We start from the raw sequence: 17,055 nt of genomic DNA, 5'->3' as shown, positions 1-17,055 counted from the left end.
ATGTATTAATTAACTAAACCAAATTACAATAAGAAAAAGTACAGAACAATATTTTCTTATCGTTAACAAAAAGTTCCCTAGGTAGCTAGCACCTGTCTGAAGCTTCAATTTGCTCCCATTGACCCATTGGATATATTATATTAAACCTCTAATTAGAGGACATTTTCTTGTTGCTTGTATCCCTTAAAATATCTTGGGTCTTGTTCGCAACTTTAAAGTGTTTTGTTTTATTTTCCATCAAAATCACTCAACAAAATGCTGAAGAACACATGCCAAGTGGGACTCGAAAAGCCGTGATATTGCGGGAAACGGGTGGTGCTAGCTAGAAAGCTTTTTTCTTTTTAGAAAAAAGTTTGGTCTGTTCTAGTCAACAGTCAACCGAGCATTGTCTCCGAGACTAACTTTTTAAATAAAAAACACTAATAAAAAATAAAAAAATTATCTAAATACTTAACAAGTAAAATCATTCAACTAAGCATATTTTTTTTAATGAATAAGCGAGAAAGATATAACTTCAAATTTATAATTTTAGATTTATAATACAGTCTTAATTAAATTGTAGGAAGAAAAAAATATGAGAAAAAAATATGTCAAAAGAAAATAATTTAGGAAGAGATAAAATCAGACATCATTGAGAAATTTAAAAAATGGGTGCTAAAAGGTGTTTTCTCAATAAAATTTTCAGCGGGTGACCGACACTCTATGGTGCCTACCACTCTAGACATCTCAATTTGTTGTGATTATTAACTACCATACACTAAAAAATACAGTAAAAAATAACCAACTTTTCAATTTATGACAGTTAAAAACTGTCATAAAATGAGGTACCAAAAGTAGCTTGTACTATAATTTCTCAACATTTTGGTAAAGTTTTGGCTCTCAAGTAGTGAGAAAATACATATTTGACAATAGAATGATACTCTTTTCAATTTTACTCATTTACTTATTTCTTTGATAGAGTGTACAATCCACTTCATTCACCTTATTTTATAAGTGTGAAATAGTCTACGACAACGACAAACTACCAAGCATTTGCTAGTTATATAAATTACATGACATCATAAATTCTCATTCATATTAAATTCAAATATAAAAAAATTACCTCTAAATCTTTCTTAAATTTAATGGTAATACATCGTCAATAATTTTAACACAGACATCCAATGATGAGTTGTTAAATTATAAAATAAACTCTTAACATCAAATCATAAAATAAACTTTTAACATATGTGAAAATATTTAGAAAGGACGTCAATAACAACTAGATTTTTGATGGGTTTTAGATCGTCAATAAAAAATCGTTACCAATTTCTTTTTTGAAATAAAACCTGCATGTCATTAAACCTAAGGAGGCATTGAAGCTAGTACATCTGAGTTTATAAATTCTAAAGCCACCAAAGGAACAACCTCTAACCAAACAAAATCCGAATAGGTAGAGGCATTCCTAACTAGAAAATCGGCTACAAAATTGCCATTGCGCGTACAAAAGTTAAGTCTACAAAATCAAAAGAACTAGAAAGCAAAAAAAATTCACGAAGCAAAAAAGCTAGATAAGAGTTCCCATATGGTGGTTTCTTCCAACGCTGGAACACTTGCAAACAATCGGTCTCAAAACACACCTTCCAGAAGCCCAATTGAGACGCTACCATCATGGACCAAGGAAGAGTCATGCACTCGGCTACCACCAGGGATAGAACGTGCAAGGGATGAGTTGATGCTGAAGCCAACACCTCACCCTTCCAGTTGCGAATCACCAACCCAAAGCAACAATTTTATCCACTGACAGAGGCTTCAAAGTTCAGCTTTACCACACCGCTCCTGGGTTTGCTTCATGTCGAAACTGAGGTTGCCACTGTGGGTTGAGCGGGCAGTTCCTGCACTAGACTAGACATCAGCGAAGAGAGCCTATGAATCGTGACCTCTGGTACAAAATTCCAGGACTGGAACGTTGCTCTATTGCGAGCTTCCCAAAGAAAATACACCCTTGTCTACCACTGTGCAATAGCTAGAGCATCACGCAAGGCTAGGAAGTGGTCCAAGAAATCTGCCAGTGTTGCAAACGGGTAGTAACTATGTATTTTCTAGCAATAGATGTACCAGAGCGACCAAGGTCCAAGTTCCAGGTGCGACCAACCGATCTAGCTCAGTTTCAACAACACTAATAATTATATCAAACTTTGATATATTTACTCGTTCTCTCTTTCACCTTATTTTTATTAATGTTTTTCTTCTTATCACTTATTATTTCCTATAACATCATTCATTCATCATATATTTTTCTACCTGTTAGCTCAAAATTTCGCCAAGAGAAGGTTACTCGACACCACCTCGTCAAAGGAAGGTTTATCGACACTAGTCGAGATTTGGCCAAGGAGGCACCCATGAAAAACGCTAAGTTAAATGGCAATAAGCCATAACTATGAATTTCGACCACAAAAGGGAGTGGCAGCTGAACGCACAAAGCGGTTACAGAAAGAGTGGGCAGTTGAGAGCGGTTAAGTGCACACCTTCCCCCACGATGCAAATGAGCAGTTAGAAATGCATGCCTTCCCCCACGATGCAAGAAGCTTCCAGAATCCCCCACGATGCAAGAAACTTCCGGAACAAGCAGGAGATCATGGAGCGTAGCACCAATTCTCAGGCCCACTAACTCACATAGCAGAGGGAATAACTGCCAAGAATGTGTGAGAGGAAAACTGCCAAGGACATGTGAAGCAATGAAGCACTATAAATAGGAGAAGATCATTCAGAAAAAGGGTTCCAACTTGACTCTAAAAAATTACTAAAAAGCTCACATGTCCGCATCAAAGAGACTTCAAGAGCCTAACGTGATGATGAACAAGTATGTTGCAGAACCAAAGATTTATGATTCATGCCTTGGCGCTTTGCTTTGTATTTAAGTTTAGTTTGATATCATGTCGAGTTCTTTGCTTAATGTAACTTTTGCTTTTCAAATTTCCCTTTTGTATTCTGTACTTGTTTAAGTTCAATGCAATTCGAGTTTTATTTCTTTTGAATCGTTGACTGCCTTTGTAACTTTGCTTAAGTCGAAAAACATATACTTTGCACACAATACTTTGGCAAAACGTTTTCCCAAAAGAACTCTTAATTTTAAACTTTTTCCAGTCGAGTTGGAGAATGCTTGTTTACCAAATATTATCGCAAACACTACCTATCATTTGTGTGTGTAATTATTAGGATTGATTTGGATCAAATTTGAACAATCTTTTTTCTTAAAAAAGAAAAGAAAAGAATTGACCTGCTCTACTAGCAAGTATAAAGGCCCTTATGTAACTTTGTAAAAAGAAATTTGTGCATACTAGAGGCCCCATTTAGAAAAGCCCCAAAACCAGTGTCAAAATCTGCCAGTGGCTGCTTAATTATTTTCATTTGCTTTTTCCCATTTTGTAAGTTTCTGAGATTCTTCGAACCACCACCCATAGACAAAAGTATTGAAATGAAAGCTCCTCACAAGTGTGCAGACTGCAGACTTTTCTTCCAGAGGCATCACTTTCCCACCTTCATATATACACACACAAATGATCCATTTCCAACAGACCTCATCTCACAATAACCTTTCCTAAATCAATAATTCAACACAACACCCTCTGCAGTTGACTCAACACAGAAAAATGATAGAAACCAAGTCCCTGAGCTTCTTCTCACTCTTAGTATTTGCTCTCTTCTTCCTTCATTTTCACCTCCAAGTTAATTCCCAACACATAGCAGCTTCAGAAAGAGAAGCCCTAGGTCTGGAACAATCAGAACCCGAAACTGAACGAAAAGCACTCGAAATCATCATCGGTAGTGGCGGCGGAGGCAGCGGTGGCCCGTCTCCTGCCCCCTCCCCCGCCAGCTGCCCACCTCCCCCACCCAAACCACTCAGCCGTTTAGACAAAGCTCGCCGCGTCCTCCTCAAATTCGCCGCCAACATCGACGACCCCAACTGCTACACCAAAACCTGGAACAGCCAAACCGACACCTGCCAATTCAACGGCATCCGATGCGGCATATATCCAAACTCCAACGAGAGAGCCGTCGCCGGAATCGACCTCAACACCGCCGGCGTCTCCGGCAAAAACGGCAACGCTCTCTCCCTCTACGGCATCCTCGACAGCATCCCGGAACTCACATTCTTCCACGTGAACTCCAACAACTTCTCCGGCGCTGTCCCGAGCGAAATCCTCAAGTTCACCTACTTCTACGAGCTCGACATCAGCAACAACAAATTCTCCGGCGAGTTTCCGATGGATGTTCTCAAGTTCAGCTCCAAGCAGTTGATCTTCTTGGATATCAGGTTCAACCGCTACCACGGCGCGGTTCCGCCGCAACTGTTTAACCTCAACTTGGATGTCATTTTCATCAACAACAACCAATTCTCCGGTTACCTCCCGGAGAATTTCGGGTCAACGCCGGCAAGGTATCTCACCTTCGCCAACAACCTGCTCACCGGTCCGATCCCGAAAAGCATCGGGAACGCCTCGAAGACGCTCACGGAGGTTCTCTTCCTCGGTAACCAATTTGACGGTTGCTTACCGTACGAAATTGGTTACCTGAAGAGAGCCACCGTGTTCGACGTGAGTAACAATCACTTGACTGGTCCTATTCCTCAGTCATTTGCTTGTTTGGAGAAGATTCGGTTTCTGAATCTGGCTCAGAACAAGTTCTATGGTAAGGTTCCGGAGAGTGTTTGTGTTCTTCCGGGGATACGTAACAATGGGAATTTTTCACTTTCTGATAACTATTTCACTGAAGTTGGACCTGAATGTTGGAAGCTGATTAAGTCTAAGGTTCTTGATGTTTCTAAGAATTGCATTCCCGGGCTTTCGAATCAGAAGTCGCCGAAAGAATGCTATGATTTTAAGTGTAAGGTGAAGCCATGCCAGAATCAACAGAGTTTAAGCTATGTTCCTTGTAAAGGGTATTGGCAGAAAGAGGGTGAATCCTCTGTTTCTAAAGCATCTAGTGCACCATCTGAGCCTGTAACTTACAAGTCTCTCAAACCACATCGCTTGAGACTGTGATCATGTCATGATTTGATTCCTAGGGGATTGTTGGATTAATGATCAGTGAGTAATGTGTGTTCGTTCATAGATATTTGTATAAATTAAAGTTCAGTCAGTACATCGCGAAATTGTTGACAAATGCAGAGTGATGCAGTCGCAATTGCGCTTGTGGTGCTGATGATAATGGGGAGATTCAAAACTTGTTAGGTTACAGCCTTGCAAGCTAGTTGATAATTGTAAGTTGTGTATATTCATCATGAATAAGGACATGTTATCCAACTTGGAATCATTGGAATTTATTTATGGCAAATTTGATTCTGCTCAAATGTAATTCTGTACTAAATTTGCTTATAATAATACTTCTGTTGGTGTCTTATCGGGAAATATTGATTGATGATGAGTCTTGCACTTTTAAATATAAGCATGATGGAGCAATTCTCTTTCTAAAATGATGATAAGAAAAATCAGCAAAGCTGTCTTTTGACTTTTCGCCTAGCCCTCATGGTTCACAGGACCACTACCTTTCAATCTTTCTTGCTTGCGCTCCCCCACATCTTTTGTTGGTTCACAGGACCACTACCTTTCGATCTTTCTTGCTTGCGCTCCCCCACATCTTTTGTTGATGTCTGTTTTTTTGGGACATATCTTTATTTAATCGAGGAGTAATGATATATACACACCTCATTTTTTAAACACTCCATTTTCACCTCTTTTTATTTCTATTTCTCTCATCTTATCATATATCACATCTCATACACACCTCATTTGCTAAGTTTTATGATTGTTGTCTTCACTAGTCTAATAGGGTGAGTTTGCCAACATATTGATGGAAAATCATTTATGGTCGTTGATTAAAAGGAAATATAAAGTTGATTTAACACATTAATAACAGTTAAAGGTAAATATGTTTTAATGATCCTCCTCTCTAACAAAAAAAAAGTTATTTTCCCTACCTCCCCTCCCCTCTCCTCACTTAACCAAACACAACAATACTTAAAATTCCTCCCCTCCCTTTCCTTCTCCTAGATTAAAATCTCTCCCCTCCTCTGAAACCCTAAACCAAACACAGTCTAAAACAATTTTAACATTTAAACTCTTGGTCGATGTGAGCTCGATGAACTTTATTTAACAAAACCGCACCCGTTCGAAACAAAATGTTTAATTGAGAATGAGACATATTTGTCATTGTAACATGTTATTGACGCTGCAACACTGCAATGCGTGCAACCGCAACACCTGCAACTGCGATCACAATTTAAAATCTTAGATCAGACGTCAGCTGTGAGCAGTTAAACTCAGACTTAACCTTGCCCAGGCTCCACGACAATCCTAGATCCGCCACTGATTCCACTTCTCCACCTCAAAAGAGAGGTTTGGATGAAAAATTACCCTTTCATCGAGTGTGATTTCTGATGGAGTTCAAGACATGTTGCTTTCTCATTCCAACTTCATTAGCTTGTTTTATTAATGTCTAGTATTTCATTCCGTTCTTTTTTTTGTGACTATTCCGTTTGTTTAGCCTAATACAACAAAATACCAAGTCAAAGAAAAAACTAAAAGGCCTTGTAAGGAACTAGGTTGTAACCCGTGTGATGCACGGTTTTTTTCTATTTTTTAAAATCAAAACAATATTGTATCATATTATACAATATTACAATATTAAATGAATTTTATTTGCAACCAAAACAAAGGGTTTTAACATCTAACCATATCCCTTCACTTTTTTCTTTGATATTCTTTATTTCAAAATTAGTTATTAAACATAAATGAATTGTAAAATCAATACAAGAGATTTGACAATGACTTTTTTCTATTTACAAAATTTAGTTGAGAATAAAATTTAAAAATCCAAATAAAAAATATTTAGAAATACAATTAATATTAATCATAAGATTGTTTCCAACATGATTTTGCACGTCATAAGTCATAGAGACCTCTAATTCTTTGTTGTTCAGGAATAACTACTAAAGCAGAATCTAAATTAATGCTTCCAGTAAGTTCCTTACTTGAATCTCTGAGGATGGTAGATCTGGTGAGTCTGGCAGTCCTTGCAGGATCAGAGGCTATCTTTGATCTCCTTTCTCTTTGTACCTCTGAAGCATTCTCAGATGCTTGCTTTGGTTCTGGCTCCTTCTTCTGAAGTGGACCCTTCAGAGGCAGTTTCTTCCGCTTGGCTATGGGCGCTTCATCAGAATCGGTGGATTCTTCAGCTTCAGAAGATTCCCTTATAACTTGGAGCACATGCCCAATAATCTCACTATCATCCTGCTCAACTTCCTCCTCAACTTGAATTACCTGAACTCTTTGCCTCTTGATCAGAGGAATATCATCATCTTCAGTTTTCTCACCAGAAGATTCTTCCATGACAGCTTTCCTCTTGACATTCCTTCTAGGTGAATCTTCTTCAGAGTTAGAGTGAACAGCTCCTTCTCTGTTGGTGTCATCTTCTTCTTCTTGAGTTCCAATGGAGGAAGCCATAGAGCTCTTAGAGCTATCAGCTGAGATTTCTGAGGTGACTCCACTAGAGTTCTTTTAGGAGAGGGTTCTGGAATTGGTTCCCTGATGACCACAGATTTTGATGCAGCTTTCATCTTCTTGGTTTTCTCTATCAAATTCCCTTTGCCCTTGGGATCTGAAGGCTTGCTGCTAGTTGTTCTCTTGGACTTCCTTGTTGGTACCTCAGGAAGACTATCAGGAAGACTTTTGATAAATTCCTCGAGAGTGATTGGATCTCCCTTACTTCTGAGCATTCTCACATATTCCAGAATGTTGGCTGGATTATCCTTCTTAGACCAGAGAGGATAGTCATCAACAGGGTGGTTCTTCCGACGAACTTCTTTAGATGATTCTTCTTCAGGTTCAACTTGAACTTTGTCAATGATCTGCATTCTCTTCAACTTAGTCCCATTGAGAGCATCTCCAATGGACATAGCCAGATCCTCATGAAGTCCTAGGTCAGACAGAGTCTTAACCAGTTTGTTCTGAGTGAAAATATCTGAGAGCAGCCTGCCATAAGGAATGTAGGAGATAGACCTCTTGGTCTCAATTGCAGTAGTCCTTGACTTCTCAACGCATTCTTTTAGATAGTTGAAGAGCAGAAATGGAAGACACACAGGCTCACCCCTAGATATATAGTACATGACTACCTTCTGAGTTGCATTGAGGTAATCAGTTCCTCCAGTTCTGGGGTGAATGCAGTACATGAAAATCTTCTGCCAGATCTTCATTTGTGGCTTCAATTCCTTTATGGCATACTTTGTCTTCTCCGACCAGTTGTCATAAATGACCTTATTTACTAATTTCCTCATGCCAGGAACATTAGCGTCCACATTCTTGATTCTCTTGCCCTGTTGGAACGCCATTCCCAGTAACTTTGCAATGGATTCCTCAGAGATAACAATCTTCTTATCCAATACATGAGAAACGACATAGTAGTCGTTGCAGACAACATTCTTCCAGAATTCCACAACTAACTTGTAATAGATAGGACCATAGAGCCTATTGAAATGGCCAGTCCAACCTTGCAAGTCGACTTGATCCCTGATGTCAAACCTATGTTTAGCCAGGTTGTCGAAGTCCACTCTTGCCTCATTACACACAACCAGTTCTTCGATCTTCTTGACGCAGGTGACCGCATTGGCCGTGTTCAGAATTTGTTGAGCTTCTTCAAATCTTTGCTTCTCTTGCTCTTCGACAGTCAGTTTGGAAGAAGCAGTAACATTTTCCTTCGATTTCCTTGATTTGCCCATGATTCTCAAGAATGCGAGGTTTAGGGTTCAGAGAGAAGGGAAATATTGGAGGGAGAAGAGTGAATGAAATGCAATGCACACAAGAGTTATGAAAACCGTTTTAGTAAGTGTGTGGATTAGATCGTGTGTGAGATCGTGCGTATAGTGGGTTTAATTGTAACCGTTGAGATTTTAAGAAGCTTAATGCAAAAAGCAAGATCAACGGTTTGTAAAATAATTAGTCAGAAAATAGCACAGTGGAAGAGAGTAGGTATCATCATTATAGCAGATACACCACGCGAAACAAGGAACTATGTCACAAAAGAAGTGACACGTGTATTGTTGTCTACCACAGAAGTTTAACTGGTGGATTAAGTGCTTCTGATCGAGTTCCTTCTGAATAGGTAACATCTGATGGCTTCAGAAGCACCATGGTCAGAGGTTCTGAAAATACCTTACTCTGGACAAAAGTCCATGTTCAGATTTTCAATAATAAATAAAATCCGATCTTCTGCTAAGGGCTTAGTGAAGATATCTGCCCATTGATGGTCAGTATCAACATACTCTAATGATAGAGTGCCCTTCTGAACATGATCTCGAATATAATGATACTTTACCTCTATGTGCTTTGCTCTTGAGTGTAGAATGGGATTTTTACTGAGGGAGATGGCAGCTGTGTTGTCACAGAAGATAGGAATCTTCTTCAGAAACAAACCATAGTCCTCCAGATGATTCTTCATCCATATGGTTTGTGTATAGCAAGTGGCAGCTGAGACATATTCTGCCTCTGCAGTTGATAAAGCAATTGTGTTATGTCTCTTGCTTGACCAAGTGACAAGATTTGCTCCATGGAAACGACAACTTCCGGAGGTGCTTTTCCTTTCCACTCTGTCTCCAGCAAAATCAGCATCAGAAAAACCTGAAAGTGTATACTCTGATGTTTTTCTATACATCAAGCCAAGGTTAGTGGTTCCCTTTAGATATTTGAGGATCCTCTTAACAGCTGTTAAGTAAGTCTCTCTAGGATCTGATTGAAATCTAGCACAGAGATGCACACTAAACAATATATCAGGTCTGGAAGCTGTTAAATAAAGAAGAGAGCCTATCATTCCACGATAGAGCTTCTGACAAACCTTAGAGGAAACTTCCTCTTTCTCAAGAATACATGTTGAATGCATTGAAGTCTTAGAGATGTTGCAGTCACTCATGTTGAACTTCTTCAGAAGTTCCAAGGTGTACTTCTTCTGATGGATATAAGTGACTCCTGGTCGTTGATCAACTTGAATTCCCAGGAAGTACTTGAGTACTCCCATCATACTCATCTCAAACTCAGCCTGCATCATCTTTACCCCTTACAAAACCATTCTTCAGAAGAAAGGAGCTGAGCCTTTCATACCAAGCTCTGGGAGCTTGTTTCAGTCCATAGAGCGACTTCTTTAGCTTGTAGACATGCTCTGGATGCTTGTCATCTTCAAAGCTAGGAGGTTGCTTGACATACACTTCCTCTAAAATGTAGCCATTGAGGAAGGCACTCTTGACATCCATCTGATGAAGAATTATGTTGTGATTCACTGCGAATGAGATCAGTAGCCTTATAGCTTCAAGCCTTGCCATAGGGGCAAAGGTCTCAGTGTAATCGATCCCCTCTTGTTGACTGTAGCCTTGAGCTACCAGTCTTGCCTTGTTTCTCGTGACTTCTCCTTTTTCATTCAGCTTGTTTCTGAATACCCACTTGGTTCCTATGACATCGAAACCTTTGGGTTTAGGCATTAAGGACCAGACATCATTCTTGGTGAACTGATCTAGCTCTTCTTGCATTGCCAGAATCCAACCTTTATCTTCAAGAGCTTCATCAACTGATTTGGGTTCAATGAGAGATACAAGTCCCTTCAGACTCAAAAGAGTCTCTTCTGAAGGTTTGAGCATGGACCTAGTTCTGACAGGAGCATCTTTGTTGCCAATAATCAGTTCTTCTGGATGAGAGGCAGCTATTCTCTTCTTCTTCTGAAGTTGATCAGAAGTTGTTGGAGCATCTTCTGGTGCTTCTGCCTCTGGAGCAACATCCTCTGGGCTGTCCTTTGGTTGATTTGCTTCCGATGGATCAAGGCTGAGATCTGCAAATCTTTCAAACAACTTTGACTTTTCTGAGCTAAGCTTGTCATCAAATCTAATTTGGATAGATTCCTCAACAGTTTGATGGTCAACATTATAAATTCTAAAACCTTTAGATCTTTCAGAATAACCAAGAAAATAACATTTTAAAGCTTTAGAATCGAATTTACCCAATTGCTCCTTTGTGTTGAGCATGTAGCAAGTACTCCCAAAGGGATGGAAGTAAGAGATATCAGGTTGTCTTCCTTTGCACAACTCATAAGGAGTCTTCTCCAGAATTGGTCTGATGGAGATTCTATTCTGGATATAGCATGCAGTGTTGACTGCTTCTGCCCAGAAGTGCTTGGCCATACTTGATTCTTGCATCATGGTGCGAGCCATCTCCTAAAGAGTTCTGTTCTTTCTTTCAAAAACTCCATTTTGTTGAGGAGTGCGAGGACAGGAGAAGTTGTGAGAGATCCCTTGAGAATTGAACAATTCTTTAAAAGCTTTGTTCTCAAATTCTCCACCACGATCACTTCTGACAGTATTCACCGAAGTTTGGAACTCCTTCTGAACTTAGGTAATGAAGTTTGTGAACATAATGTGTGTTTCATCCTTGTGCCTTAAGAATTTTACCCATGTCCACCTGTTGTAGTCATCCACAATGACGAACCCATACTTCTTTCCTCCAATGGATTCAGTTTTCACTGGTCCAAAGAGATCAATGTGAAGTAGCTCAAGGGGTCTTGTTGTAGATACCACACTATTTGCTTTGAAAGGCTTCTTGGTGAATTTTCCCTTCTGACAAGCTTCACACAGAGCCTCTGATGAGAACTTCAGACGAGGCAATCCTCTGACAAGGTTTAGCTTGCTTAGTTGGGAGATCTTCCTGAGGCTTGCATGCCCTAGGCGTCTGTGTCAAACCCATTGCTCATCATTAACGGACATGAGACACTTGACATTCTGAGATAGCAGTTTAGAAGATTTGATTTTGTAGATGTCATTTCTTCTCTTCCTAGAAAACAGAACAAATCCATCTGTTTGACTGACAACTTTACAGCAGGTTTGATTGAAGATCACATCATAACCTTTGTCAGCTATTTGGCTTATGGAGAGCAAGTTATGCAATAATCCTTCCACCAGAAGTACATCATTAACAACTGGAGTTTTTCCATCTCCTATGGAACCTTTTCCAAAGATCTTTCCCTTCTGGTTTCCTCCAAAGCCAACGTCTCCTCCTGACTTAAGTGGCGTCAGTTTTTGGAATATAGACCTTATGCCCGTCATGTGTCGCGAGCATCCACTGTCCAGGTACCATGACAGGTGTTTTAACTGAGCTGCATAAGATATCTGCAACAGGAATAATTTTTGTCTTAGGTACCCATAACTTGGGTCCTTTCTTGTTAGTTTTCCCAGAAGTTCTCGGAACTTTGGGTGCAACAGGAGGATAATACAAGGGAACTTGATTATAATATTTAGACATGTCAAGTTTAAATTTTCCCTTTGGTTTTACCACCTTGGGTGTAACCTTTTCTGGAATGACAGCACCGGCGGGAACAAAATGCTTATGCAAAGGTTCACGTTTGAGCTCAGATGGCTAACCTCTCATAGGTTGGGAGTAGCCAAGACCACTGTTCCCATTTCTGCTTATGTCAAAGATCATTGAAGCCATAAGACTTCTGTCTATGCCTTTGGCTAGGAACCTTTGAAACACTTTCTCATATAGAGTTTCATGCTTAACATCAGATGATGCAAGTTGATCTTCTAGCATGGTATTTTTAGCACGAAGAACAGAGTTGTCATTTTTAAGAGAATAGTTCTCTTCAATGAGTCCAGAGACTGACTTCTCATGAACTTCTGATGTACTAGTTTTAACAACATATTTTCTTTTAAGCTCTTTATGTTTATTTAAAAGCACATCATGTTTCTCCATTATTTCAGATAATGCAGTTCTTAGCTCAGATGGAGAAAAATTAGAGAATACCTCATCGTCATTCTCAGAGTCTGAGTCATCTTCTGAAGCTATCATATCATCATGTGCTTCAGAATCTCTGCTAGTGGTAGCCATCAGAGCTTCCACAGCTTCATCTTCTTCTGACTCAGCTTCATCAGAGTCAGTTGCATCAAAGGTCACAAGAGCTTTCTTCTTGAAGACGTTTCTTGGTCTCTTGTCCTTCTTTAGCTTGGGACAGTCACTCTTGTAGTGCCCAGATTCCTTGCACTCGAAGCAAGTGACTTCCTTCCCAGAGGACTTCTTCTGACCAGATGAAGATTCAAATCTTCCTTTACTTTTCCTCGGTCCTTTGCCCTTGCTTTGTCTGTTCTTCCAGAGCTTGCTCAATCTCTTTGTGAGAAGGGATAGCTCTTCATCACCAGAAGCATCTGATAATTCTTTAGATGAATCTTCCTCTTCTGCCTGATACGCTTTCGCCTTGTCAGATTTTGACTTAAGAGCAATAGATTTGTCTTTCCTTTGAGGCTTGTGCTCTTTGAGTTCAATCTCATGGCTTCTGAGATGACTTACAAGCTCTTCTAGCTTCAAGGAGTTCAGATTCCTGGAGAGCTTCAATGCAGTGACAAAAGCCATCCACTCCTTAGGCAAACTTTTGATGATCTTTTTGACATGATCACCAGTAGAGTAGCTCTTGTTTAGCACTCTGATTCCAGCAATCAGAGTTTGAAACCTTGAGTACATCTCCTCAATTGTTTCACCATATTCCATCTTAAACTGCTCATATTGTTTTATGAGAGCAAGAGCCTTAGTCTCATTAACTTCTTCATTTCCTTCGTGCGTCATGACCAAGGAGTCATAGATGGATTTTGCTGTTTCTTTGTCAGAGATCTTCTCATATTCAATATATGATATTGAACTGAACAGCATGGACTTCGCCTTGTGATGATCCTTGAAACGCTTCTTCTGAGCGTCAGTCATTTTAGTGCGGGCATGAAGCATCTACTGGATCAGTATAGCCTTCCATGACCATATCCCAGAGATCTGGGTCAGTGCCAAGGAAATAACTTTCGATTCTATCTTTCTAGTACTCAAACTTTTCACCATCAAAGACTGGTGCTCTGAGTTGGTTGTTGTTGTTGTTGTTGTCAGCGGAAGTATTGGCTTGGGCCATCGTTGTTTTTCACACTAGGTTCTGGATCACTGATCACTGTTAAGTGTATAAATCAGAACCGGAGCTCTGATGACAATTGAAGGTGCGAAAAACACTAGAAAGGGGGGTTTGAATAGAGTTTTTGAACAAAAGTTTTCCCCTGTTTAAGTTTTGACAAACTTAAAGATAAGAACTAGGTGCTAAAGAATATGAAGTAGAGAACACAAGTATTTTATCTTGGTTCACTTGAGATAAAAGCTCAAGCTAATCCAATCCACCCGTGAAGGTGATTTCTTCCTTCTTCTGATGAAGGCAATCCACTAAAATCAATGAATGTTACAACTGCACTTGCAACCTGCAAAGTGACTAACAATACACTGATTTTCTCACTAGTATACTCTCAAGAAGCTGATCTACCGATCCTCTCAAGACTAGCTAAACACTGAACCAAACTTGATTCAGTCCTCTTAAGATCCGACCAACCTTGGTCTCTTAAGGAACTTTACAAAGTGTTTGTAAAAGGTTTTGGATTTACAAGAAATGCTTCTGAACAGCTAATGGTAAACTCCGATGTTCAAGAACAATGAAGAAATATTGCTAAGAGATCGGTTAGAATGGATTCAAAATATCAGCAAAGTTTCTTGTCTTCTTTCTTCTATCTTCAGCCCTTATATACTCCAAGGCAATTGGTGTAGTCGTTTCTAGGGTTTTGTCCGTTGGAGTGGCAATCTTGTAATATCAGACTGCTAGGCTGAACGAGGTAGGTGGCGGACAGGCTATGACAGTACGATGTGTACTATGACAGCGACCTGTCCTTTCACCAGCTGACTTATGATCTGGAGTGCTTCAGATGCACGTTGGTGAAGATTCTGATCAGAGTCAGACGGAAGCTTGGATCCTCTGACCTTGCAACTTCTGCTTCTGGACAAGTTCTTCAGAACTTTTGAACGCCAGAGCTAGAATAGCTTGGGTCTTCAGAGCCAACTTCTTGCAGGTCTTCAGAACTTGAGTCTTCTACTTCAGGACCGTTCCTTCTGGAACATCTGGTCTTCAGAACTTGTGACTCCGGTTCTTCAGTACCTCTTGAGAGCTTCTATCTTCAGAACTTCTGAAGGATTTGCCACTGTTCTGAACGAACATGGTGAGCTTTAGAACTCTCTTTTGGTTACCCTTGGGTCTTCTTCTTCTGATTGAATTGGCTTGGGTCAGAATCAGAACCTGTTTGTCACAACTATAAACGACAAACGTTAGAGAACCATAATTGTTCATCCTCAAAAACCTTAATTGTTATCATCAAAATATAGAGATGTAACCATTGATCAAATCTTAATCTTACAAAGCATCCAATGTACTGGTATTTGGAAGACTTTGTATCTATTGGTTGCTGCCTCCCTCATTCTTGAGATATTATTAACCCCATGCTCTAATCTGTTATAACCCATTTTTTTGAGACAAAGTCAGTTACAAGACTCTGCATTCAATTCACATTTTAAGATGGAAAGAGTTCACAAATTCACATACTTTTCCAACAGAGCCTGCATCTTCTTGAGTGCTGGACCACATGGCTGCCTAGGATCATAGCGGAAGGATGAAGCCTCGGATTCCAACTTCTTCAAATAAAAATACCCGAACGCAGCCTCGTGTAGAGCGTCGACTTTCTGCTCCGGCCAATCAAAGTGTTTCAGCACTGCTCTTTCATCCACCTGACAGAAAATAAAGAACAACAAAAAACCATTAAAATATTTCTCTTTAATCTTAAATCTCAATGCAGATTAGAAGGATAAGTGATAAAGTAACATGAAATCAAGTACCAAGTAGGAGAGATCATCATTAAGCCATTTAACAAAGAGTACCACATCTTCAATGTCAGTAAATGCAGACCCTCCACTTCTTTGATTAAGCATCTAATGAAATCTCCTTGTGTTTCCACATCAGTTTTGATCTGAAAACAAAAGTTCAACAGAATTACTCTCTTCAGAATTCATTGATACTTCTTTTTCCCATTTACCATTTCAAAAATTTATTGAAATTCCACAAAGTGACTTCACAATTTGGGACCATAATTATGGTTATGGGCTCCAAATTATCAATGTGTAGTATCTATGAAAAGTTAATTTATTGGAACAATTAGTATGTGTTAGTTAAGTAATCACTAATCAGAAATCCATATCAAACTAAAGTAAGAACTTGACACTGACACACATAAATGCTCAGTGGCAAAACCGAAATTTCAGCTAAAAGGATAGAAACGGATACTGCTAGCAGGTGAGTTGAGCGGTTCTCAATCTCTCCGATCACGTCACGTGGATTTTCCGCCGCCGCCGGCACCTCCGGCACGCCGGAACTCAGCTCCCGTCAGGACTGTGATTCTCTCCTCATCAGTGAGTGGTAAAACTCCACAACCTCCGGCTCCCTCGTGACCTTCGTTGAGAAATCCGAAATCACAAAGTGGAGAAGAGGCAAAATCTCGATGCACAAAACCAGAACCAGAAATCGAAAATCAGAAACCAGTGAGAACCTGAATTGCGATTAGAAGCGAATCTGGAGGCAGCGTTGAAAACCAGAACCATATAGCAAATCAGAGAACACAAATCACGAACCAGATTGAAGGAGATGAGTAAGAATGAGGCGATTGCGAAACGAAAATGCCATTGTTGAAGCTGGGAAAATCATCGTAGCAGAGAGAGCAGAGAAACCTTCAAGAATATATGATGAACAAAAAGCTTCGAATGTGGGTGGTTGGAGGGATTAAATAGATGGAGAAAAAAGAATTATGTTGGGTTTTCAAACTTTAAACTATCAAAAAGTATGCTCAAAAGTTGGTAGAGTATAAGGTGCAATACCCAATAGGTCTTGCACCGCTGCCAGACATGTAAGGCCCAATAGAATCACAACACCTGTCACTGAGGGTGATTGGAAACCGGGTTTTTTGGTTATATAGATTTTTAATATATTTAACATTTAATAACTCTATGATTAAAAAGCCCTTGCTCTTGGTTCCAACAAAGTGGCTGAGTTCTGTTGCCGCAAGCACCGTTGTTCATCAAGAGCCACCGTTGAAAGGGGGTGAGCCAACAAGCTAGAACGAAATCAGATCGGAATGGTCGTACTCGTAACTGAGTG

General features: G+C 39.7%; 2 protein-coding genes and 1 long non-coding RNA gene across 3 annotated transcripts; 2 read left to right on the top strand and 1 right to left on the bottom strand.

Moving 5' to 3' along the window:
• The first annotated feature begins 1,340 nt into the window (after positions 1 to 1,340).
• LOC130714357 (uncharacterized) lies at positions 1,341 to 3,017 on the top strand. The gene is made up of 2 exons (XR_009011261.1): positions 1,341 to 2,123; positions 2,291 to 3,017. It is a non-coding gene; the product is annotated as an uncharacterized LOC130714357 (long non-coding RNA).
• A 364-nt stretch (positions 3,018 to 3,381) lies between these two features.
• Positions 3,382 to 5,390, top strand: LOC130713630 (uncharacterized protein At4g06744). Its single transcript, XM_057563411.1, has one exon. It carries the CDS (start codon positions 3,633 to 3,635, stop codon positions 5,022 to 5,024), a length of 1,392 nt encoding a protein of 463 aa, XP_057419394.1. The 5' UTR covers positions 3,382 to 3,632; the 3' UTR covers positions 5,025 to 5,390.
• Positions 5,391 to 15,251: 9,861 nt separating this feature from the next.
• Positions 15,252 to 15,876, bottom strand: LOC130712261 (protein CHUP1, chloroplastic-like). The gene is made up of 3 exons (XM_057562094.1): positions 15,744 to 15,876; positions 15,454 to 15,635; positions 15,252 to 15,360 (listed from the first exon to the last, which is right to left on the bottom strand). The coding sequence occupies exons 1-3, from the start codon at positions 15,834 to 15,836 to the stop codon at positions 15,252 to 15,254; spliced, it is 384 nt and encodes a 127-aa protein (XP_057418077.1). The 5' UTR covers positions 15,837 to 15,876.
• Positions 15,877 to 17,055: the final 1,179 nt, after the last annotated feature.

Source organism: Lotus japonicus, chromosome 4, assembly GCF_012489685.1.
Source record: "Lotus japonicus ecotype B-129 chromosome 4, LjGifu_v1.2".
NCBI lineage: Eukaryota > Viridiplantae > Streptophyta > Magnoliopsida > Fabales > Fabaceae > Lotus > Lotus japonicus.
The sequence above is the reverse complement of the archived record's forward strand: the minus strand, read 5'-3'. Positions and strand labels throughout refer to the sequence as shown.

Bases quoted from the DNA above. Each gene is read 5' to 3' on its own strand.
- LOC130712261 (XM_057562094.1), bottom strand. From the start codon at position 15,836: ATGCTTAATCAAAGAAGTGGAGGGTCTGCATTTACTGACATTGAAGAT. The intron at 15,636-15,743 runs GTACTTGATTTC...ATTTTCTGTCAG, and splicing joins ATGATGATCTCTCCTACTTG to GTGGATGAAAGAGCAGTGCT. The intron at 15,361-15,453 runs GTATGTGAATTT...GGGTTATAACAG, and splicing joins ATGCAGGCTCTGTTGGAAAA to ATTAGAGCATGGGGTTAATA.
- LOC130713630 (XM_057563411.1), top strand. From the start codon at position 3,633: ATGATAGAAACCAAGTCCCTGAGCTTCTTCTCACTCTTAGTATTTGCT.